The sequence below is a fragment of the Chiloscyllium plagiosum genome, chromosome 2, assembly GCF_004010195.1.
Source record: "Chiloscyllium plagiosum isolate BGI_BamShark_2017 chromosome 2, ASM401019v2, whole genome shotgun sequence".
Classification (NCBI taxonomy): Eukaryota; Metazoa; Chordata; class Chondrichthyes; order Orectolobiformes; family Hemiscylliidae; genus Chiloscyllium; species Chiloscyllium plagiosum.
In genome coordinates, this window is record NC_057711.1 from 100,366,693 (window position 1) to 100,391,105 (window position 24,413).

General features: G+C 38.6%; 1 protein-coding gene across 44 annotated transcripts in view; it reads left to right on the forward strand.

Moving 5' to 3' along the window:
* LOC122562121 (receptor-type tyrosine-protein phosphatase delta) overlaps window positions 1–24,413 on the forward strand; it is a 2,454,643-nt gene that overhangs the window by 2,348,348 nt on the left and 81,882 nt on the right. For all 44 annotated transcript variants that reach the window (XM_043714668.1, XM_043714784.1, XM_043714721.1 and 41 more), the window contains one exon: window positions 17,046–17,169. In XM_043714668.1, the coding sequence (XP_043570603.1) occupies window positions 17,046–17,169 (124 nt within the window). The remainder of the gene's footprint in view (window positions 1–17,045; window positions 17,170–24,413) is intronic.

A 24,413-nucleotide genomic window follows, 5' to 3' on the forward strand; every position in this document is an offset into this window, starting at 1 on the left:
AAATCTTTTCAGAACCCTTTCAAGCTTCACAACATCTTTCCAATTGGAGGGAGACCAGAACTGCGCACAATATTCCAAAAGAGGCCGAGCCAATGGTCTGTACAGCCATAACATGAAGTCCCAACTCCTAGACTCAATGCTCTAGCTAACAAAGGAAAGCATACAAAATACCTTTTTCACTATCCTATCTAACTGTGACCCACACTTTCAAAGAACTATGAACCTGAACTCCAAGGTTTCTTTGTTCAGTAGCACTCCCCAGGACCTTACCAGTAAGTGAGAAAGTTGTGTCCTGATTTGCCTTTCCAAAATGCAGCACCTCACATTTATCCTAATTAAACTCCATCTGTCACACTTTGGCCCATTGGCCCATCTGATCAAGATCCTGTTATACTCTGAGGTAACCTTCTTCGCTGTCAGCTACACCTCCAATTTTGGTATCGTCTGCAAATCTACTAATTATCCCTCCTATGTTCCCATCCAAATCATTTATATAAATGTCAAAAAGCAGTGGACCCAGCACCGATCCTTGTGGCACACCACTGGTCACAGGCCTCCAGTCTGAAAAGCAACCCTCCACCACCCTCTGTCTTCTAACTGTGAGCCAGTTCTGTATCCAAATGACTAGTTCTCCCTGTATTCCTTGAGATCTAACCTTGCTAATCAGTCTCCCATGGGGAACCTTGTCAAACGCCTTACGAAGTCCATATAAATCACATCCACCGCTCTGCCTTCATCAATCCTCTTCAAAAAAATCAACTAAGTTAGTGAGACATGATTCCCACGCATAAAGCCATGTTGACTATCCCTAATCAGTCCTTGCCTATCCAAATACATGTAAATCTGGTCCTTCAGGATTCCCTTCAACAACTTGCCCACAACCAATGTCAGTATCACCACTCTACTGATCCCTGGTTTTTCCTTACCAGCTTTCCTAAATAAGTTAGCCAATGTCCAATCTTCCAACAACTCACTTGTGACTGTCGATGATCTAAATATCTCAGCAAGATGCCCAGCAATCACTTCCCTAGCTTCCCACGGAGTTCTAGAGTACACCTGATTAAGTCTTGGGGATTTAACCAACTTTATGCATTTCAAGACATCTAGCACCTCCTCCTCTGTAATATGGGCATTTTTTCAGATGTCACCATATATTTCCCCACATTCGATATCTTCCATATCCTTCTCCATGGTAAACACTGATACAAAATACTCATTTAGTATCTCCCCCATCTCCTGCGGTTTCACACAAAAGCTGCCTTGCTGATCTTTGAGAGGTCCTATTCTCTCCCTGGTTACCCTTTTGTCCTTAATGTATTTGTAAAATCTTTTTAGATTCTCCTTAACCCTGTTTGCCAAAGCTATCTTATGTCCTCTTTTTACCCTCCTGATTTCCCTCTTAAGTATATTCTACTACCTTTTTTACTCTTCCAAGTATTCACTCGATCTCTGCTGTCTGTGCCTGACAAATGCTTCCTTTTGTTTCTTAATCAATACTTCAGTTTCTCTCGTCATCCAGTATTCCCTGCACTTTCCAGTCTCGCCTTTCACCCTAATAGGAACGCACAATCTCTAGACTCTCCTTATCTCATTTTTGAAGGTTTCCCATTTTCCAGCCATCCCTTTACCTGTGACCATCAGCCTCCAATCAACTTTTGAAAGTTCTTGCCTAATAACATCAAAATTGGCCATCCTCCAATTTAGAATTTCAATTTTTAGGTTCTGTCTATCTGTTTCCATCACTGTTTTAAAACTAATAGATTTATGGTTGCCGGTCCCACAGTGCTCCTCCCACTGACACCTCAGTTACTTGCCCTGCCTCATTTCCCAAGAGTAGGTCAAGTTTTGCACCTTCTCTTGAAGGTAAATCCACATATTGAATCAGAAAATTTTCTTGTACACACTTAACAAATTCCTCTCAATCTAAACCCTTAATACTATGGCAGTCCCAGTATATGTTTGAAAGTTAGAATTCTCTACCTTTGCCACCCCATTATTCTTACGGGTAAATGGATCTCCTTACAAATTTGTTTCTCAACTTCCCACTGACTATTGGGGAGTCTATAGTACATTCTCAACAGGGTAATCATGCCTTTCTTATTTCTCAGTTCCACCCAAATAACTTCCGTGGACGTATTCCCAGGAATATCCTCCCAAAGTACAGCTGTAATGTTATCCCTTATGAAAAAAATGACACTCCCCCTCGACTCTTGCTCCCCTTTCTATCCTTCCGAAAGCATTTGTATCCTGGAATATAAAGCTGCCAGCCCTGTCCATCCCTGAGCTACATCTCTATAATTGCTATGATATCCCACTCCTATATTCCTAACCATGCCATGAGTTTACTTGCCTTCCCTGTTCGGCCTTTTGCATTGAAATAAATTAAACTGCATTTATCAGTCCTACTTCATTCTCTGCTTTGATCCTGCCTGCCCTGACTGTTTGATTTGTTCCTTTTCCCAACTGTACCATTTTCATATCTCTTTCCTCACTATCTCCCTGGGTCCCACTCCCCCCAGCATACTAGTTTAAATCCTCCCAAGCAGTTCTAGCAAATCTCCCTGCCAGCATGTTAGTCCCCTTCCAATTCAAATCCATCCTTCTTATACAGCTCACTTCTACCCCAGAAGAGATTCCAATGATCCAAAAATGTGAATCCTTCTCCCCTGCACCACCTCCTCAGCTGCATAGTCATCTGGTATATCGTACTGTTGCTACTCTCACTTGCTTGTAGCACCAAGAGTAATCCAGATATTACTACCCTTGAGGATCTCCTTTTTAAATTCCTGTCTAATTTCCTATATTCTCCCTTCAGAATCTCATCCTTTTTCCTTCCTGTGTTGTTAGTTCCACTGTATACAGTGATCTCCTGCTGTTCCCACTCCCCTTTGAGAATATGCTGCAATCTCTCCGAGATATCCTTGATCCTGGCACCAGGGAGGCAGCACACCATTCTGATTCCTTGCTGTCATCCGTAAAAAAAGAAAAGCCAAAAAAAACTAATTAAAATCTTTGCTTGCAAACAGAGAAGGAGAAGTATAAACTTCATGTCTACCTCTTGTTTGCAACAAAATGGTGGGTGAGCTGCTGATCCCAGTGCTTTCTATATTATATGGATGGCTTCAGGGGTGGGTGGAAAGAAAGTGGGCTTGCAACCTGACCAATTTTTTTATGCATATGTGCCAAAAGTGCAGCTGTGATGTTGAATGAAGCATTATTTGTGGACCCAAATTTCAAAACCACAACATGATGGGGCTGCGTACGCAGCATTTGTGAAAAAAACAGGTTCCCAGATGCTGGTCAGTTTGCTGTTCATTTGCAACATTTTCTGTGTCTATTTAAAATTTCCAGTGTTTTCAGGTTTTGTTTTGTCTTGAAGTTCTAATCCAGCAGTCTTGAGGTTCAATAAGGAAAATTTTGGTGATACAAAATTTGTAGTAGAGACAGAAAATGCAGGATCCCCCAGCAGATTAGCTCCATCTGTAGCAAGGTGAAGTTAGGGTTATTGGTGCAAGGGGATTGCGTAAGTGTACAGCACTTAAGCAAAACAGAGGGAGCACAAATGTGATTGGGGAGAAGCAGAAAAAAGTCCATGATTACCTGAAGACAGGAGAAGATTAAATCTTTGTGATATTAAAGTGATAACTGTGAGTGACAATAGTGTCATGACAATGAGAGAACTTGAATAATAAAAGTTGTTACTGTAACAAAGAGTCACAACAGATAACAGAGAGGTTTGTACTGACAGGGATACTAAAAGATAATCAATTTCAAATATTATCCCTCACTTCCTCTCTTAACTGATTTTGCCTGACCAAGTGAATCCTGCCAGTACATTTAATTTCTAGATGGAATGATTATGGATAGTCAGCGTGGTTTTGTGCAAGGGAAATCATATCTCACAAACTTGATGGAGTTTTTGAGAAGGAGCCAAAAAGATTCATGAGGGCAGAGCAGTACATTATTTCCTTAAACTTTAGTAAAGCCTTTGATCAGGTTCCGCTTGGTAAACTAATTAGTAAAGTTAGATCACATGAGATTCAGGGTACACTTGGATACAAAATTGGCTTTACGGTAGGAGACAGGTGGTGGAGGGTTGTTTATCAGACTGGAGGCCTGTGACCAGTGGTGTTCCAAGGGATTGGTACTGGGTCCACTTTTGTTTGTCATGTATATAAATAATTTGTATGAGAATACAGGAGGCATGGTTAGTAAGTTTGCAGATGACACCACAATTGGTGGTATAGTGGACAGTGAAGAAGATTATCTAAAATTACAAAGAGATCTTGATCAATTGGGTCAATGGGCTGACAAGTGGCAGATGGAGTTTAATTTGGATAAATGCGAGGTATTACATTTTGGTAAAACAAACAAGGGCAGGACTTATACAATTAATGATCGGGCCTTGGGTAGTATTGTAGAACAAAGAGGGGTCCAGGTACATAATTCCTCAAAGTTTGCATAACAGTCAGGGTGGTTAAGAAGGCAGTTAACATGCTTGCCTTCATTGCTCAGGTCTTTGTGTATAGCAATTGGGACGTCATGTTAAGGCCTCTTCTGGAATACTGTGTGCCACTCTCATTGTCCTGTTATCAGAAGGATATTATTATACTGGTAAAGATTCAGAAAAGGTTTACCAGGATGTTGCCAAGAATGGAAGGTTTGAGATATAAGAATAGCTGGAAAGACTGGGACATTTTTTACTGGAGCATAGAAGGTTAGTGGGTACAGAGATATATAAAATCATGAGGACCATAGATAAGGTGAATGGCAAAGGTCTTTTCCCTAAAGTGGGGAATTCAAAAGTACAGGCAGATTTTGAAAATCAGAGGAGATTTTGAAAAGTCAAGGGGTAACTTATTTTACACAGTGCTTAATGTGTGGAATGGTCTGCCAGAAGCATTGGTGGATACAGGTATGGTTACAATGTTCAAAAGACATTTGGATAAGTACATGAATAGAAAGGTTTTGGAGTGATATCAGCCAAATGCAGGTAGGTGGGACTGGTTTAGTTTAGTTAGTTGGCGTGGATTAGTTGCATCATAAGGTCTATTTCCATGCTGCATGACTGTATGATAGCTGCTACTTTGAATGCATCTGTGTCGATTTTGATATTATAATAGCTATAGTATAGTATTAAAATGTTTTCATTTGTTTACCAAATACAGTAGTGGATTGGTTATTATTTGAGATCCTGACCCTACACAAATACCAGGCAATGATCAATAAGACACAATCTAACCATTATTCCTTGACATTCAAATGCTATTACCATCACTGACCCTGGTTACCATTGACCAGAAACACAACTGGAATCACCACATAAGCTTAGTGACTACAAGAGCAGGTCAGAGGCTAGGAATACTATAGCAAGTAACTCAACTCCTGACTCCCAAAGCCTATCCACTGACTACACAGCACAAGTCAGAAGTGTGATGGAATGCTCCTCACTTATCTGAATGGGTGCAGCTCCAATAATACTGAAGAAACTTGACACCATTCAGGACAAAGCAACCCACTTGATAGGCACCACACTCATAAACCTCCACTCCCTCCACCACTGACAGCAGCAGTGTGTAACATCTGAAAGATGCTCTGCAGGAATTCATCAAAGACCCTTCAAAAACACCTTCCAAACCTGCAATCACTTCCTTCTAGGAGGAGAAGGGCAGAAGATACATGAGAACATCCCCACCTACAAGTTCCCCTCCAAGCCATGCACCATCTTGACTTGGAAATATATCACCGTTCCCACTGCCACTGGGTCAAAATGCTGGAATTCCCTCCTCAAGCTCATGATGTGACAATCTGCAGCACATGGATTACAGCAGGCAGCATGGATTCAAGAAGGCAGCTCACCACCACTTTCCCAAGGGATGAGCTATCAATGCTGGCCAAGCTGGCAATACACATGTCCCACAAATGAATTTTAAAAAGTATTGGCTGACTAACCTTCTGTGCACTGGTACAAACTGCACCCCGAATTGTCATTCCAAGAACTCTCCCACTCCCATGAAGGGCGTACCAAACTCTCAATACCCACCATGAGGATGAAGATTAAGGTCAGTAATTTTTGAGGTTTCTGCTAAAGGGAGTTACACAGGTCAGCAGTAGGTGATGGCAGTTTAAAGGAGTTCTAGTCTGATCTGGGAAAGCAGAACTTTTACTTTTAGCAATTCCGTTGGTTCATCTGCACCTATGACATGCAGCTTACCCGTTTTCAAAAACTGGGCAGACAACCTATCTCTTTCTCTTTCATTTCCAGCTGTGTATAGTTGCCTGCAGTGGGTTGTCTCAGGATTACTTCAAGTGATTTGACCTACAATTTTTGATCCTTTTTGTCAGGAAGATCCTTTGTTCAGCTGCAAACTTCTGACTGTTAAGAACTGGGGGAAGTAACAGAAGTTTAAGTTCCCCAGAACTCTGCTCTCACACTTTTCTCCAACAGTTCACAAATTTTATCAGAGTGTCAAACAAAGTGCACATGGACATTTTCAGAATGATGTATGAATGGATATGAATGAATCCACAGTAACTGCCAGTGAAGCTGCAACAATGGAGATTAAGACCAAGGAAAAATTGAGGTTGAATCTCAGTTTTACCAAGTTGGACTGGTATTTGCAGCACAGAAACAGATCTTTGCCCTACTGATGCACACCAGTACTCCATAGTCACCAACTCTCACCTTTCTTTGCTCAACACAATCCTGTTTCTTTTCCCCTGCTTCCACTTAAATGGATCTTTATTCATCAATTCAACTATGTCTTGAGGTCAGAATTTCCATAATGAAACTACTCACTAGGAAAATATTTTTTCCTGAATTCATATTGAGGGGTTATTCATATCTTATATTTATGTTCTATGGTTTTGATTCTCAAAGAGTGGAAACATTCTCTCACAGATTGCCCGATGATACTCTTTCACCATCTGGAAGATCACTCTACCGGTCTTCATTTTTCTCGAGGAAGAGCCACAGCTTTCTCACCTTTTCCTCATAGGTGTAACATTTACATTCTGGTACCATTCTAATGATTTTTTTTTTTGCTCTTTCTCCAGTGCTTCTAAAATCTTTGAATAATTTGGAGATCAGAATTACTCACAGTATTCAAAGTGTCATCTAACTGAGGGTCATACACAAGTTTAATGTAACTTACAGCATGTTAACTCACAAAGAGAAGTGAATTTGAATGTGAAGGGAGCTTTATCCCTGAAAAATATTAGTGCATTAAAGTTTCTGGAATTTAGTGGGGCACATTTGGAGGTGAATGAGAGCTCTATGATAAGTAATTTAATGGATCAAATAATTAGACATCGATTTAAATCCCACTGTGTTATATCATGAAATTTAAACCCATTTGATTCATTAATGTTCTTCTGGGAAGGTAATCTGCTATCCTTAGCTGGACTGGCCTACATGTGACTCCAGACCCACAGCAATGTGCTTGTCTTTGAGTTGCCTCTGAAAAGGCCAAGAGAGCCAACCAGTTCAAGGGCAACTAAGAATGGGCAAGGAAGATTGGCCTTGCCAGCAGTGCCCAGCCCCATGAAAGAATGAAGAGAATGAAATTGTGGATTTAATCCAAAATCTGGGTGTAACAGCCTGCACCTGTGGAATTTGCCCGTATTGACAAAAGTGAGAACACAGCAGGTGATGATTCATCAATGAGCTTTACAGGCGGGAAAGTCTTCCAATCTTAAAAGTACATAGCTTGTTGTCCCACCATTTGGAAATGGCTGTGTTCTTAGTGCCTGTTCTGAGACCCTGATTTCACCGCTTCTCAGATGATTTCCAAAAAGTTGGAAACCACTTTGCCTGATTTGGTCTTCACTCCATCAGTTTAGGCAGCCCCACCTTCTGAGAAGGAATAGGTGAAGCATTGATGCCGATAGCACCAGAGGTTAGCACAAGCTGTCTTCTTTGCAGCTACTTGCTATTCAACAGGCACCAAGAGATACACCGAGATGTTGGTGTTACCTAGGGTATACAGACAGAGATTTCAAGTCTTGTGAAACACACAACTGTTCATTACCTGCACCCTCCTAGGCTGAAGCCTCCAAAACAGTGGACCAGTGCTAGTGATCATCACGGTGATATCCTCCCAGTTTCTTTGTCTCAAGCAACATGGAATCCAGCCTTTAATTTGAAAAAATTCAATTGAGCAATGCAGGGAGCCATTACACTCTACATGATTGATCGGGAAACATAAGACATAGAACGCAAATGTTGCATCTGAATTGAAGAGCCACAACATAATTTGCTTCTGTAATAAGCAGACGCTGCTGATGACATCAAGACTAGATGTCTGTCAATAAAATTGCAGTGATATCTGGACTTTCCAATTCCGTTCATCTCAAAGTGAAGGCAAACATGGTATAAAACCTTGTTGATCCATGTTGCCGCTTTTCGTGATCTCTGTATGTGCACCTCTAAATCACTCTCCAATTAGGCTTGCACTTTCCAAGACGTAATTATTGTTCCTACGAAGTTGTACCACCTCACACATACCCGGAGTGAGGGCCATTGGTCATTTCGACATACCTTTAACTGAACTATTTTGTCCCCCTCCTGTACTAAATACACTCTTTAGAATTGAATATCATGTGCAAGTTTTGAAATTAGTTTCACAATTCACAAAACCAAATAGTTTATGCAAATGTGAACAATCTGTCCCAGCACCAATCCTTCTGGAATGTTAGTGCTTAATAAATATTGCCTGTCTGAGTAAAGGAACAAGATTTTCAGCTTTTAGTATAGTCAGTGATCTTAGGGTAAATTACAATCTGAATTACTCTGGTTTCAGAAGCTTTTATTTTGCTTAACTTTTTGCTCAAACTAATTTGGTAATTGCCAGCCATAAAATCTATATAATCGATATAAATTTTTTCTATTAAAAAGTTACATTAAAAATATCCCTTTACATCTTTAAGAGTGATTACCTGCTGCAAACGCATTTATTTTGAATAGTAATCATTTTAATATGTGTTTACTTCACCCCCTCAGTGACTTGATTTCATGTATCTGACACCACATTGGTGTGCATTATATAATTTGTTACTAAATTTGAAACCAAATCCTGAAAAGCTTTTAAAATCTGTTGGTGACTGTCCCTAATTCTTAAAAACATGTTTCATGTTAAGACTCTTCTTGAAGGTCCACAGCTGGGCACAGTCACTGGAAAGTAGCCATGGTGATTAATTCCACTTGTATCCAGAGAGTAGGTGATACCAACTTCAAGCACAGCATCTTTTAAACAATATGAGAAGGTAGTGCATGCTCAGTTTGTACTAAATGTGCCATCGAAGCTCCTTGATTTTCTGTTCAGCATTGGCCTAATGGTGCAGAAACTCCTATCCTCTGCCTCTTTTTTTCTGTTTCTAACCAGTTTGCTCTCCATTCTGCTACTTGTTCCCAACTCTGCATTCTCAGACGTCAGGCATTAATCTATTATTTGATATGTTAACAGAAGCCTGTTGTAATTCCAAATACATTGCTGTCTCTACTTCACTCTTCATGACATTTTCTGTTATATAGTCAATAAATTCAATGAGAGTGTTCAAGCATGACCTTCCACTTTTATAGCCAGGCCAATTCTGGTTTATTACATTTTCTATTTCTGAATGTTTTTATATTATGTTTTCAAGTAAGTGCTCCATTCCCTTACCTACCACCTAAATTAATTCATCTATAATTCTTTGGTGCATGTTCTTGCTTAACTTTTCAATTATTTGAATTAATATTAGTAGTCTGCCAATCCTCCAGCAATATCCCATTTCTAATGAGTTTCCAGTCCTAATATCACACATTTTAATATCCCTTATATTTCAAGGTACTATGAAGGGACTGAAAGATTCCACCATTCTCACCTATCCACGAAAACTTTGGACAAATTGAGTTCTCCTTTGTGTGGTTTTTCTGTCAGTTCAGTGAATTTTGCTGCATTTCTGTTATCATAAAATGTGACTCAAAGTAAAACCCAGCAAGTCCGGCAGCATCTCTGAAGAGAAATCAAAGTTAGTGTCTCGAGTCTGGTGACCCTTCCTCAGAATCCGTTCTATGGTTCCAGTTTATGAAGGGAGAAAAACCAGTAACTCCCAATTGTGCAGTATTGTTTATGCATTCTTCATTTTATGTCTGGGAGAAAGTAGTAAATGCGAATTTTAAGTTTGATTCAGCGGAGACCATTTCAACTGAACTCTGCAGTGAGAAACTGCAACCATCAGATTGGGATTTTCTTTTCTAAACTTCACTGCAAAGGAAAATTGGATAGTAGGCCATAAGACGTAGGAACAGAAGTAGGCCAATCAAAACTTTGAGTCTGTTCTCCAGTATATTCACTGCCTTTCAACTCCCACCCAAGATGTAAGTTATCCTTTCTATATAATTAACTTTTGGAAGTCCTATTGGGAGTTTCAAAGGAGACTCTAATGGAAGGGAAAACGCTTGCAATAAAATAACAGGTTATAAATTAGTATTGAATCAAACCCAAAGAACAAGATTTACTTTAGGGCGGCACGGTGGCACAGTGGTTAGCACTGCTGCCTCACAGCTCCAGAGACCTGGGTTCAATTCCCGCCTCAGGCGACTGTGTGGAGTTTGCACGTTCTCCCCGTGTCTGCGTGGGTTTCCTCCGGGTGCTCTGGTTTCCTCCCACAGTCCAAAGATGTGCAGGTCAGGTTAATTTAGCCATGCTAAATTGCCCGTAGTGTTAGGTAAGGGGTAAATGTAGGGGTATGGGTGGGTTGCGCTTCGGCGGGTCGGTGTGGGCTTGTTGGGCCGAAGGGCCTGTTTCCACACTGTAAGTAATCTAATCTAATCTAAATTTACTTCTTGACTCCAGTCTGAAACAATGGACATGATTTCAGTTTTTTTCATTTGTTTTGCTTCAATACTTAAACCAAAGTCAACATAGACTAAGTGTGAATTATATAGAGAAATTGCCTTTAAAATAGTCGAGAAGTGTAGGTTTTTTTTCCTCCCTGAGGGTTATTAATCTGTTTTTTGGGAAAGACAATTCCGCAACTATGGAAACCGGGTTCTGGAACATATTCAAGATTGAATTAGATAGCTGTTTGGTCAACAAAGGAATTTGAAAGCTATGGGAATGGACAGAAAAGTGGGTTTGATGCCATAAGCATATCATCCATGATCTCATTGAGTGGTGGAAGAGACTCAAAGAGCATATGGGCCTACTCCTGTTCCTATGTCCAAAGTTCCAAAAACCATGACCAATATAAATTTGTAAATGATACATTAATCAGCAGATACATAAAGATTGATCTCATGACATATCAACAATCTATTCAGTGTATACAACACCCATTTCTGCCAAATTGTCATTCAAAGCTCCAGTCTTTCCAAGGTAGATTCAAGCTCCTTTGATTTAAGGATTTAATGGCAGATTCTCACCTGACAGCAGCTCCCTGGTAACCTGAGTTCCATAGCTACAATTGAAATAATTCCACGGAGGCAAGTATCCTGTCAGCAATTCACCCTTTATTTACACATGGAAAATCAACAAGTTTGGCCAACTTGCCATGACCCCCAGTATAGTTCAACAGCTGTGACACTGCTCAAGCTGATCTGTGCCATTCAGGGATCAATCAGTCCTCTTGCCACGACCAACAGTCGAGCACAACTCAAGATGAGAACACAGGTTTGGGAGGTGCAACCTCTGTTGTCAAATTCATCTCTCCCTAAACGTATTTCACAGAAGTGTCAGCACACTTGAGGCCAGGGATTGAGCCACCACTGCTTCCAGTCACCCTCCAATGGTCTGTAAAACATGGATCCATCAACATACTCACTTATTAATTTTTGTTTCTAATTAACCCATTCAGAAATGTTATGGCTCATCTAGAGCAGGTGAGACTTGAACCCAGGTATACTGGCTCAAAGACATGGACACTACCGCTTTGGCACGAGAACCCTTACTCATTTGTTAGGTAACATCAGATATTAGTTTGTAATTGGCAATAGTTGCTCCAATTGAACAGTTAACAATTTAGTAGTATCCAGAAGAATCAATCTTGAAATATCAGGGCAAAATTGCTCATTCTCCTTTGCTTTAGCTGTATTTACATCTGGAAAAAAACATTATCTAGATTTGGCTTACCTAAACGTGCATCATATTTTAATGTCATCACATTTATGATGTAGCTATTTCAACTATAAAAGTCAGGACAGTAGAAATTATGTAATCAAGACGTGTTGAAGATGAACAATAGGAAAAGGGTCAAAAAGAAGTTATATATGTGAGTGAATAGGTCCCATCTCAACCTTGCTTTTAGTGAAAAGCAACTTGTCTGCAGAACCCAGAACATCCCTTTCCAGCAAAACTGAGTTAAATATTTGGAGACTGAATGTAAAAGTTCAAACTATGTGTTAACTGAAGAGCTTGTAACAGTGAGTTTATCATCTGAGATTGCAAAGCTGAGGAGAGACAGAGAGAGAATTGGAGAAGCAAAACTCCAGAGTTAATGAATTGTAGAGCCAGGAAAAATCTGCTGCCAGGTGGCTATGCCTGTGTTGAGCTGGGATTTGACGAGCAAAAGATGGTTGGAGGGAAAAGCCTTGCTGGAACTAAGTGAAAGACTCAAGAAGTCTCAACTCTTGCAAAATAAAATCTTTGAAACAGTGCTGGGGACTGGGACCAAGTATGTTCATCTTCCAATTTCTTAAAAGCATCTGGCTTGAGTTTTGGGACTGTGGGTGGAAATTTGAGTTCAAGAATTTGGTGAAGAGAAGAAAAACCTGTGTTTGTTGTACTTCCAATACTTTAACAGGACTGACTCATTAAGATAGCTTGTAATATTGTAGCATTCATGCTCTTTGATTTTGGCTTGTAAAATTATTTTGATTTAAATGATGAACTTCATTCTTGTATTCATATTCGATTTTTCTGATTCTTGAAGTGAATAAATAAATAGACACCTTACTGGTCTCTACTGAGATTGTAGCACAACAGATAGAGAATATTTATGGTTCATTCTCAAATAGAAAGCATCCCCGTTAGTTGAGCAAATTAACAAGATCATACACAGTGTCCATTATTTTTTTGAATACGTGTGGTCGAAAGGTGAAGCTTCCCAAAAGAGCAGAAAGTTGGGGAATTCCTGCTTCTATATGCCTTGTCCAGATTTGTCACTGCATAGTAATCAGGAGCAAGAAACTCTGCTCATTCTAATGAGGCTCACTAGGATCCTCACTATAGTTCAGCCGTAATGAGCTGTCAACTGGCAATCGTCAACCTGGGGCAGTCTTTGTCTGTGTTAAATAATATCACCTTTTACTGGTTCTTCATCTACTGATCAGACATGAGGTTCTTGTGGACTGCATCTTTAAAAGAACAGAAGAATATATTATCGAGGAACTGTGGTTCCTCAAAAAGATGTAGCACCAGTGTACCATGCTGTGGAGTGACAGACTGTTTACTGTTTACTTTAAATATATTACTCTTCAAAAACAATTAACAGACTTTTCTTACCTGATGAGTTTGTCTTGAGCTCCAGAATTTCTTGTCCAACCCATCCAATTCCACTATAGAGTGTCTCAAATTTATCCCTGTAGCCTTAAAATTAGGTCCTGTTTTCTTGATGTTCAATTGGATTGTGCAGTGATAGAGGTAACCAATATAGTTATTTATTTTGATCTCAATATTCTGCACTACCCCATTCTGAAGGCCTGAATTGCTAGTTGAGTTATGGGTCACCATATCTGTCTAGCTCTGCTTGCACTTAGTCATATTTGAGCTTTGCCAGTGACTTATGATTGGTTATTTGATTGAATGTCCAAGGTGGGTGGACAATTCCAGCTGAATTAAATCAGATTTTTATTCTGTGCTCTTCCAACATGATTCCCTGTGTAATGTATGACTTAGATGATCCCCAATCTATGAAATGCTTCCTCTTTTGTCTAAGGTCATGGACTAGTGATTACACCTATAACCTTCCCAGTCTGTCTGTGTCTGCTACATACTGACTAAACTCTGTAAATCATCAAACAGCCTGCTTTATGTACTTACGTATTTACTTTGTAGGTGTAATGGATAAAAGCATCATATCAGTCTCTGTGGAGCAAGAGTGTCATGAAATGTTAAAGTAGACTCTCCAATCTATTTATCTGGTTGCCTGAAGGAAAGATGATGGTGTGGTAGGGAAAGTGGTGATATCGGACATTATATTCAGTTCACCCTTTAATAGTTCAGTATGATTTTTGTATGTGACAATTGGGTAAAATGATCAATGTTAAGTTTACATTTCAAACTGTCTTTTATTAAAGATTATTCCATCTGTAACAACAATATATTTACACCAATAAACTGTACACAGGGCAATGTATTTAATTGAGGCTGAAGATTTAAACAATGCTTTGATTAATCCAACAACATAAGTTTTCTTTTGTTCATGGAAAGGAAATGCCACCAGAGTATTTATCATACATTTTAGATAGAGAAAAACGGTGTGCTAGTCGTAACAGTGAAAGGTATTTGTTGCATCAACAGTTTGCTCAGTAGTTAGCATTGCTGCCTCACAGCATCAGAGACTTGAGTTTCATTCCAGACTTAAGCTTGAAAATTTTCCCCATGTCTGCATGGGTTTCTTCCAACAATACAAAGTTGTGCAGGTTAGGTAGATTGACCATGCTACATTGCTCATAATGTCCAGGGATGTATATTTTTGGTGATTAGCCATGGAAAATGCAGAGATACGATAAGGGGTTGGGTTTAGATGGGATGTTTTTCAAAGGGTCGCTGTGGGCTCAATGGGCTGAATGGCCTGCTTCCTTACTGTAGGGATTCTATGATTCAATGACAGCAGCTGAAGTGTTTGCGAAAGATTTTGGTGTGCATTTTAGAAGCTTACAAGCAGTGTGTTTCATAATAATGGGTTTTTAGGAAAAGTTAATTTAATAGCACAGTGGGTTAACTTTTTAAACCTCCATCACCACTCTCAGATTTTGGTAAATACCCTCTCCTGCGTGGTGATGCTGTGATGTTGAACTCCAAATGTTAATGCTGTAACAATTGGACATTTTCCAGAACCATTCTCATTTGAAATGATTTATTTGTAATATTGCTCACCTACGGACAGCAAATTGGATGATTATGAAATGTGGTTGTGCATATAAAGGTGACAATTGCAATTATGTTGGTTTTGTTTTAAACTGAGGTGATTGAGTGAAAACTCCAGTGGTAAAGGGGCAAAGCACTGAAATAGGGAACCTTGTATCAGTTGTCAAAGAAAATAATAACCCATCAAGTGACAAAACGAACTCTGTGGATCTTTAATAGTGCAACAGCGAACTCACAGTGGGCTTTATTAGAAGTAAATTGTGACTCAGTCCATTGCTGCAATACTGCAGTTGGAGATTTATTTTAATAGGCACCATTGGAAAGATGATTGGACTAAAGGTGTCAAGGGTTTACTGAAGTGTCGTCCCTATATCTTGTTGTAAGTTCCTTTCGTGGAGAGGAAATTATGGTCCTTTGTATTTCTGGTTTGCTTAATTATTTTCCGATGGCTCTTCAAACATCAGAAGAGAATGAATATAATTTATTTTGTGCAGTTGCACAGCTGATGTATTTCAGACCATCACTGGTCTGAAAAATATCCTGGAGCCTTTGGAGGAGCTTGTGATTCATGGGTGTGAAAATAAAATTTAATTTTGTTCTTATCCTTGTAATGGAGAAGGAATTGAATAAGTAGTGCACATTGTGCTCTGAAGCACTTTGTATTATAATGTTTTGTTTGTAACTACAGATTGGGGTTTCACAGCAGCCAGTAATTGCATTGTGTGTGTTTTCATTATAGGAACGTTGGATTTGTGCCTATACAGTAGATTACTGCGTTCAGCAGAGAGGTCACACTCTAATGCCAGTGACCCTGAAAAATTAATAAGGAGGATTGCCATGTTTGTGATTTACTCAGATGTAGCTGTGTACATAATGAAGACTTAAGGCTCTGTCACAACTACAAACCACATTGTTTGGCTGTTTGGTCACAAGTAAATGATTTAAAAAGCTGGTGTTGACCTTCTCTTGACTTTTTAGCAACAGCCTGATTCTATTCCATGTAATTATTTGTAGTGATACAAGAAGGTTATTTAAGGTTGCTACTGCCCCAAATAAATTCACATTATTTTTATGAGGTCAAATGAGTAATAAGAGAAAAACCAAACAAACTACTATAGATTTACAGTGATAGAATACCAGAAGTATAAGCTGTTTCCATTGCTTTGCAGTTGCTTGCTGCACTGAGTGGGGGCTGAGACTTGGCTTTTCCAGTGATAAATGTGAGTGAATATGATGACGTGTAAGGAAATAATTTCTTACAGAACAGTCTAATATTCACAATAGCCAATCAAAATACTTACACCTTTTACAAAAAGGGAAAATACGTCTTATTTTGTATTACTGTGTATATGGAACAGATATGTAATAACCATTTCCAATTGCAGGCTGTAATTCAGTAGTTTTGTATCTTTTGATATCACTATGTATTGGAAAACTATTAGTATAATGATCTCAACATTAACGAAGTCCCAGGTATGTGGTCATATTATAAAGATCACCATTAATACTTACAGAAAAATAATTCCTTGTGATTAATTCCAACTGTTGACTGTTTAGAGGAACATCTTATTGCATTTCGCCAATGACCTCAATTATACTGAACTGCTAAATTTTGTTTTCACAATCCAGATCTACATACACTAAGTAGGTTCAATCAGTATAAACAAGCAGAAGCGATGCATCCACATGAATCCAGCATAATCAGAACCTCGGACTGTTCTGAGAGTCTCTGAATGTCCAAAACAGCGAAAAGCTTCAACTTTTTTATTCCTCTTTCTTTTTATAAACCACAGAACCACAAGTACAGAAAATGAATCATAAAACTTTGAGGGTGAAAACGAGTAAGAGATAAAACTGCTGTGGTGGGATAGCCTAGGCATAATCAAGAATAACAAATGACTGCTGCATCTCAGAAATAATATTGTCTCAGCTCCAACAGATTTCTCTTTCTTCTGCTTTTCTCCCTCAATCTAGTCAATTGATCCTGGCCAGCAGTTTACATGGGAACATTCAAACATGGAAGTCAACAAACCAAAGAATAGATATGCAAACGTAATTGCATATGACCATTCACGGGTTCTCTTATCTGCGATTGATGGTAAGTGAAGTTTCTGAACTGACACACTTGTGAAAATCTGAACTTGGCAGCTCCTGACCTTTGGGAAAAATCTGCTCTTGGGAAAAGTCTCAAAATCACACTTCAAAATGTTCACTTCTTCCTTCAGGAATAAAGTTGGGATAACAAGCTAATTCAATTTTCACTTTGAGCAAAATCCCGGTGACTGTGTTATCATTTTGCTTTCTTTATTGTTTCATGGGATGTGGGCATCACTGAATTGTTTCCCTTGAACGGAAAGCTTGCTAAACCAATTTGGCAGGCAGTTAAAAGTCTGCTATGAATTTGGCGTCACATGTAGGCCAGACAGAATGAGAAAGACAGTTTCCTTCCCTGAAGGATATTAGTTAACCAGGTGACTTTTTTTTACAACAATCAATAATAGTTTCATGGTCACCATTTACAATGACTAGCTCTATATTCATATTTATTAAATTGAACCACGGTCTGATTTGGACCCATTTCCCCTAGCATTTGCTTTGATCTCTGGATAACTGGTTCCAATGATGTTACCACCATCTATTCGTAGTGGAACCTACTCAAAATCCATATCAAGTGATTTTCAAATTGACCATATTCTATAGCAGCTGGCAGTTGGCTCAAGCAATGGTAGAACGATAGTGCACAAGCACTGATAGTAAAAATAAATAGCCCAGCATTTGTTACAATGTTAGCATTCAAGGAAATTGCGAAAGTTCAGCCCTGACATTTGAAGGTGCATTCTCATCCTCTGGAAACTTGAACCATAGTGACAGAATAAGTTATTCAGTTTACTAAAAGTTTATTCTTAAGAAGTAAGATGCAGAAAGTTGCACCCAGAAAAAGCTGTCAGCTTTCCAAAGAAATTCATTTGGAGAAATGAACACAATGGAGACAGCTAAGGTTTGGGTCAGTGGGTAATTGGGAAAATTACTTTTGTACCTGGCTGAGTTTTTTTATATTTATTCATGGGATGAGGGCATTGCCAACTCGGCCAGCATTTTTTGCCCATCCCAGAAGGTAGTTGAGAGTCAACCTTGTTGTGGGTCTGGAGTCTCATGCAGTCCAGATCAAGTAACAATGGCTTTATTGAACCAAATAGGTTTTCCCAACAACGGTTTCATGGTCGTCATTAGACTCTTAATTCCAGATTTTCATAGCATTCAAATTACACCATCTGTCACAGTGAGATTCGAACCCAGATCTCCAGGATATTTTATGGGTCACTTGATTAACAGTCCAGCAATAATACTATTTGGCCATCATCTCCACAGGGTAGAGTGACTATATTGCATTGAAAATTGGTGAGCTGGGCTTTCTGAGAAGGTAGACTCAACAGACTTATTGTTTAAGGTAATGGTTCTGAAATGTTTAATATTGGAGCCAGCATTAGGCTCCATCCAAACTGATAATGTTTTATGGTCTTGCATGGGAAAAGGAAGCATCTAGCTTGATATCCCAATGGAGACGTATATTACATCATTGTCTCCCGATTGGCTAATGAAACATCAAAATTGAGACTATGAAATTGTAACTATTACTATCATCCACAAACAACATCTTGTTAAGATAGCTGCTTCATTAGAAAAGACTCAATCACACTTCATCTTCGACCCCTGCTGACCAAGTGGTTCCTTGATTTATTATGACGTGTTAACATTTAGTTACAGTGCTCTAGCAGGGGCTGTCTAAATCTTATTGTTCATTTTAAAAATGGATTGGTGGCAGTATTCTACCACGATCACTGTATTTTCGTGTACGTGTATCTGGAATACTTCTTCTATTCTGCACATAATGAATTTAGCGACAAAGTTCAGAAGCTTTACAGAATTAGTGGGAGTCCATCTTCACTAATAGACCATTATAATGTGAAAGCAGAAAGGCTGGAAAGATGCCAGGACATCAATGTCAGAAAAGAAATAAAGATTTTTCATATTTATCAGAGCCTTGTTCGCAATTTGCCTTTCTCTGTGCATATGTAATTAGAGTTTTTACAGGCAATTGTACTTTATAAGATTGTAGTATTCAGTAACATTGTATTCTATACAAAGCTACCAGGATTAGTTGTAGCAAACCTTAATATTTTGGCTACATGTTTTAAATAACTTCATTTAATTGCATTTTCTCAAGTCATTGTTATTCTGAAAATATTTACAATAAATAAGGCAGTTCATGATTGGCACTGAAATACTAATTATACTTGAATTGATTCATCCATAAAATGTTATCCATGTGCTAAATAGCATTATTTCTCAGTCTGACAGCCCAAAACAATGCATCTGGGAAACAGAATAGAAATCCTTGACAGTTTGGCATGTTTGTTAACATTCCAAAACATGAATAGGTTTCCAGTTTTCTGATATATTGCAGTTGAAATGGATTTGAATCGCCAATGACCTCTGCAGTATTCATAAAAATTAAACTCCACCCAAAGTCACACTTGAATCTATTTTTTAACAAACATCTCATGGTGGGTATCTGCAATACATTGGAGAAGATTAGAAGGAGTCTAATTAAAATATTTTAAGATGGTAAGATTGTGTTATAAAATAGTTAACATTTTATCCTGGTTCCCATGTTCACTTATTTTACAAAAACATTCTCTCTCTATGTGTTGTCCCTTTCTCCTTTAAATCTGCAGTCATCGACCCATTTCTCAAACAAATAAATCAACCTTTTGACCCCATTTTTCCTGGAAACTGCCACCCACCTCCAAACTCCCTTTCCTCCGCACAATCCTTGAACATGATATTGGCACCCAGGTTCATTCCTGTCTTTCCCAGAACTTCAGGTTCTCTGTCCTGCCACAGTACCAAAATGACTCTTCAGCAAAATTTGAAATGATGTCCTACATGACTTTGACAAACTTTCTTTCTTGTCCTTTTCAACCTCTCTCTAGCCTTTGACACGGTTGAATATGTCTTGCCCGTGCAATGCTTTTCCACTGCCATTCAGCTGGTTAGGACTATGCCATATGACACAGGCCATTCAGCCTATCAGGTGCTCCACCATTCAGCAAAATCAGGCTGATTTGATAATCTTAAACTCCACTTTCCTGCTTTTTCCCCATGATTTTTAATTCTCTTACTCACTAAAAATCTACCTACCTCAGTCTTGAATATACTAATGAACGAGCCTTGATCGCTCTCTGTAATAAAGAATTCCACACATTATCCTTTAAGAGTTCTCTCACCTGGTTGCATTCTGGCTATCAAACTATATCCAGAGAAATATTCTTGCTGCTACACCTGTCCCCCAAGGATCTATCTTTTGTTTCTTATCTACATGCTGCCCATCACTGAAATTGTCTAGAAGCACAGCATTAATATTCACATGTATGCTGATGAAACCCAGCAAAACCACACAAATACTCTTATTGATTACGCCCCTGGTGTTCAATAATCAGACTGCATATCCACTTTCCAATACTGGAAAAGGAAAGGACTACTCAAAATATTAGGATGGCTGAAACCAGTGTTTTCAATCCCCACTCAAAATTCTGATCCCTAGCTAGTGACTCCATCAATTCTCCTGGCAACAGTCTGAGACTGTTATAAACAGTTTACAACTTTGATGGCATATTGTTTCCTAAGATTGTTAATGTTAATGCTGTCAATAATACTGCATGTTTTACTTCTGTAACTTCACCTCTGTCTCAAATCATCTACTTATTCATGCGTTTGTAACTGCTAGACATGGCTATTCCAGTGTACTCCTGGCTCATCTCACACATAGTATTCTCCACAGGTTTGAAATAATCCAAAATATTGATAGTGTCTTGCTTCAAATTCTCTTTTCGCCACCTTGTGTTTCTTGGCCAGCATTAGCTCCCAATAAAAAAAGTTTTGAATTTACAATTCTCATCCTACTTTTCAAATCTTCCATGACCTCACTCCTTCCTGTCTCTGAGATCTCCTCCAGCTCATCTGAAAATTCTATGCTCCTCTAATTCTGGCCACTTGACCATCCCATGTTTTATTTGCTTCACCATTGGTGACTGTGTCTTCAGACGCTTGGACCTAACTTTGGGAGTATATAGCTATACCTTTTTGAATATAAAGTTATTTTCTTCCCTTAAGGTGGTGCTGAAAATCTACCTCTCTGACTAAGCTTTTAGTCACCTTCCCTTATAGCTCAATCGGTATTAAGGGTCATTTTGTAATTTTCATGTATAAAATCTTGAGATGTTTGCTTGTATCAAAAGCATTATATCAATATAAGATTTTTTTACAGTGTGATCGCAGAGAGAAAAACATACAATTTCCTCTGGTTTGATAATGTGTGTTGAGTGATTAAAAATTTTAGATTACCAGCATTTTGAGTAGAGAGATTCAGATAATTTTTATGTAGTTCTTAAAGCAATAGGTGTGACACAGATCACAGCTGTTTCAAGAAAATGACCTTGAAAGGCAATGGGGAGAGAGTGTAATAGTGAGATTAATTTTCAACTGATGCAGGAAAATTCTGGCACAGCTGTGATTGGTTGATTGGCCTCCTCGTGTACTACGAATTTTTGTGGCTTTACTTATTTAATGTCATCTAATTTGGTAAATTCCCAATCAGAGCTGTTACAACAATGGAGAACAGACTTTGAGTCAATGTAGTATTCTTTTGGAAAAAAACATTGCACTTCATTGTAACAAGTATCAAATGAAATGAACACAAAGAAGATGGCCCATGTTTAACATCTGTGAAAATTGTGCGACTGAGCAATTAAAATTGCCTGGTTACTAATCTGTACTGGATGTGTCAGGTGCTGACAGTTCATGTTTTCAATCTACTGAACAGGCGACAGTCACACCCACTTTAAAGTTACAAGACTCATTGGTACCTAACTGCAATTTCAGCAGCCTATCTGGGAACTTACGGTGAAATTTTGACAAAGTGAAGATTTCACACCATAACTGTCTCACCAAAACTGGATTGACATTATGTTTGGATCTGATGCATATTAATACATTTACATGTCTGGCTGCCAATCATGACAAATTTCTCTTGTGCCTTAATTTGAAACTTGCATGTTAGTAATAACATTAACAATAACTTCTGTCTCTCTGTTCCATCAGCAGATAGATTCTCGTGTGAAGAGGCTGTTAAATCCTAAACTGTACAATTACTTATATGTATTTATGCTGCACTCAGTCAAAAATTTCACAAATATTCTTTGATGAATTATAATTTCTAAAAGACTCAGTAATGGTCTATTTTTATCTATGAGACACATCAGAAGCTCAGAATAACTGAAAGGAGAAGTAATATCTAGTGAACATTTTTCTAATGCATGAGCAGCAATCTAAGTAGTAGCCCCCAAAAGTTATGAGTATTTGCAGATAACAGCCAGTTTATTGTAAAGTTAATTTTGAAATGTACTGGCAAATAACACTTTTTTAAAATCCTTCTTGCATTTTCAGCAATGATCAACAACATAGCGCAGTTATAGGTCCGAAATATAGAATGTGTCCTCCTTAATGTACAGCAACACCAAAGCAATTATCAAAAAGTAAGATCATAAGTAGGAGGAGCATTTAGTCCAGTGAACCTACTCCACCATCTCACAAGTTTGTGATAAACCTGATAGTGGCCTTAACCCCACATTACTCTGTAACCCTTGCCTCCTTTGGAGATCAAAGACCTTTCTAACTCAGCCTTGAATGTATTCAGTGATGCAGCCTCCACTGATGTCCATGGCAAAGAATGTCAAAGATTAATGCTCCTCTGGGGGGAGAAATTCCTTGTCAACTCCATCTTAAACAGTTCTTGAAATTGCTTTTCATTCACTCGTGTGACCATAAAACATGGGAGTAGAAATTAGGCTATTCAGCCCATTGAGTCAGCTCCACCATTCAATCATGGCTGATAAGTTTCTCAACCCCCTGTTTTCTCCCTGTAACCCTTGATCTCCTTGATACTCAAGAACCTATCTAAGTCAGTCTTAAACATACTCAATGACCTGGCCTTCACAGTCTTCTGTGGCAATGAATTCCATAGATTCACTGCTCTCTTCTGGCTGAAGAAATTTTTGTTTAGTTCTAGTTGGTGATCACCAGACTAGCGACAACCTTCCGGTATCTAACTTGTCAATTCTGCCCTGACGTTCATATGCTTCAATAAGATCATCTCTTATCTTTTCTAACTATCAATGAGTATAGATGCAAATTGCATAAACTTGCCCCAAAAGATAGCTGTTTGATGCCAGTAATGTCTGATAGATTCTTATGTGCCCTCTTGAAACAGCTTCCAATAAAATTACTTCCCTCTTTAAGAAAGGAGTCAAAATCAATCCACAATACTCCATTTTGATCTTAACGCTATCCTGTACAGCAATGCCAAAGCTTCCAAACTTTTATATACCATCTTCCAGCATTGAAGATCACTTTCCATTTGCCTTCCATGCTTATGTTCTTTTGATTCATTTTTTAAGGACACACTAATTGATTTGTCCCACAGCATTTGACAGTCTTTCTCCATTTGAATAGTATTCTGCTTTTCTGATCTTCCTGCCAAAGTGGGCAACCTCTCAAATTTGCATTTTATAAATCATTACCAGTTTACTTGAAAATTCCAGCATCCACAGTAACTTTGCTTTCACAATATTAGCAGTTCATGGTGTCTGTTTTTGTGTAATGTCAACCTGTAACTGTTGTATTTGCCATTAAATGAAAAACTCTTCGTATTGATTTCTGGGCCCTGTACTGCTTACGGTACAAAGCTTGGAAATCGGTTGAATTTGATAGCTTGAAAGCAGACTAACTGCTAATGAACCTAGTTTCCCACCTTTGTTATTCTCACCAGGCCCATGAAATGTCATGAATGCTGTACCAAAACATTATTAAACATAAAAAATGTTTGTTGGTTTCTGCAGGGCTTACAACAGTACCTTAATTTCATTGAACTGAAAAGATTCTCTCTAATCTTAAACTCTGTAAGTGATCTATAAGACATTCATCCTAATTTCAGGACAAAAGTAATCATTATCCTGAGAGAAATATAGTTGACCACAACTGCACATTACTTTTTAAAAATATAACTAGCTTCCCTGTAAAAGCAGCTGTGAAACACAACATTGTCTCACACGGTCATAGCGATCAACAGCACAAGAAAAGCCCTTTTTGGTCCACCAGGTCTGCACCAGTAAAGAAACAACCATCTAATTATTTTCTCAAAGCCTTGTGTGTATTGTATGCCTTGGCATTGCAAGTACACATCTAAGTAAGTCTCAGCACTAAACACTTCTAGAAGTATTGGAA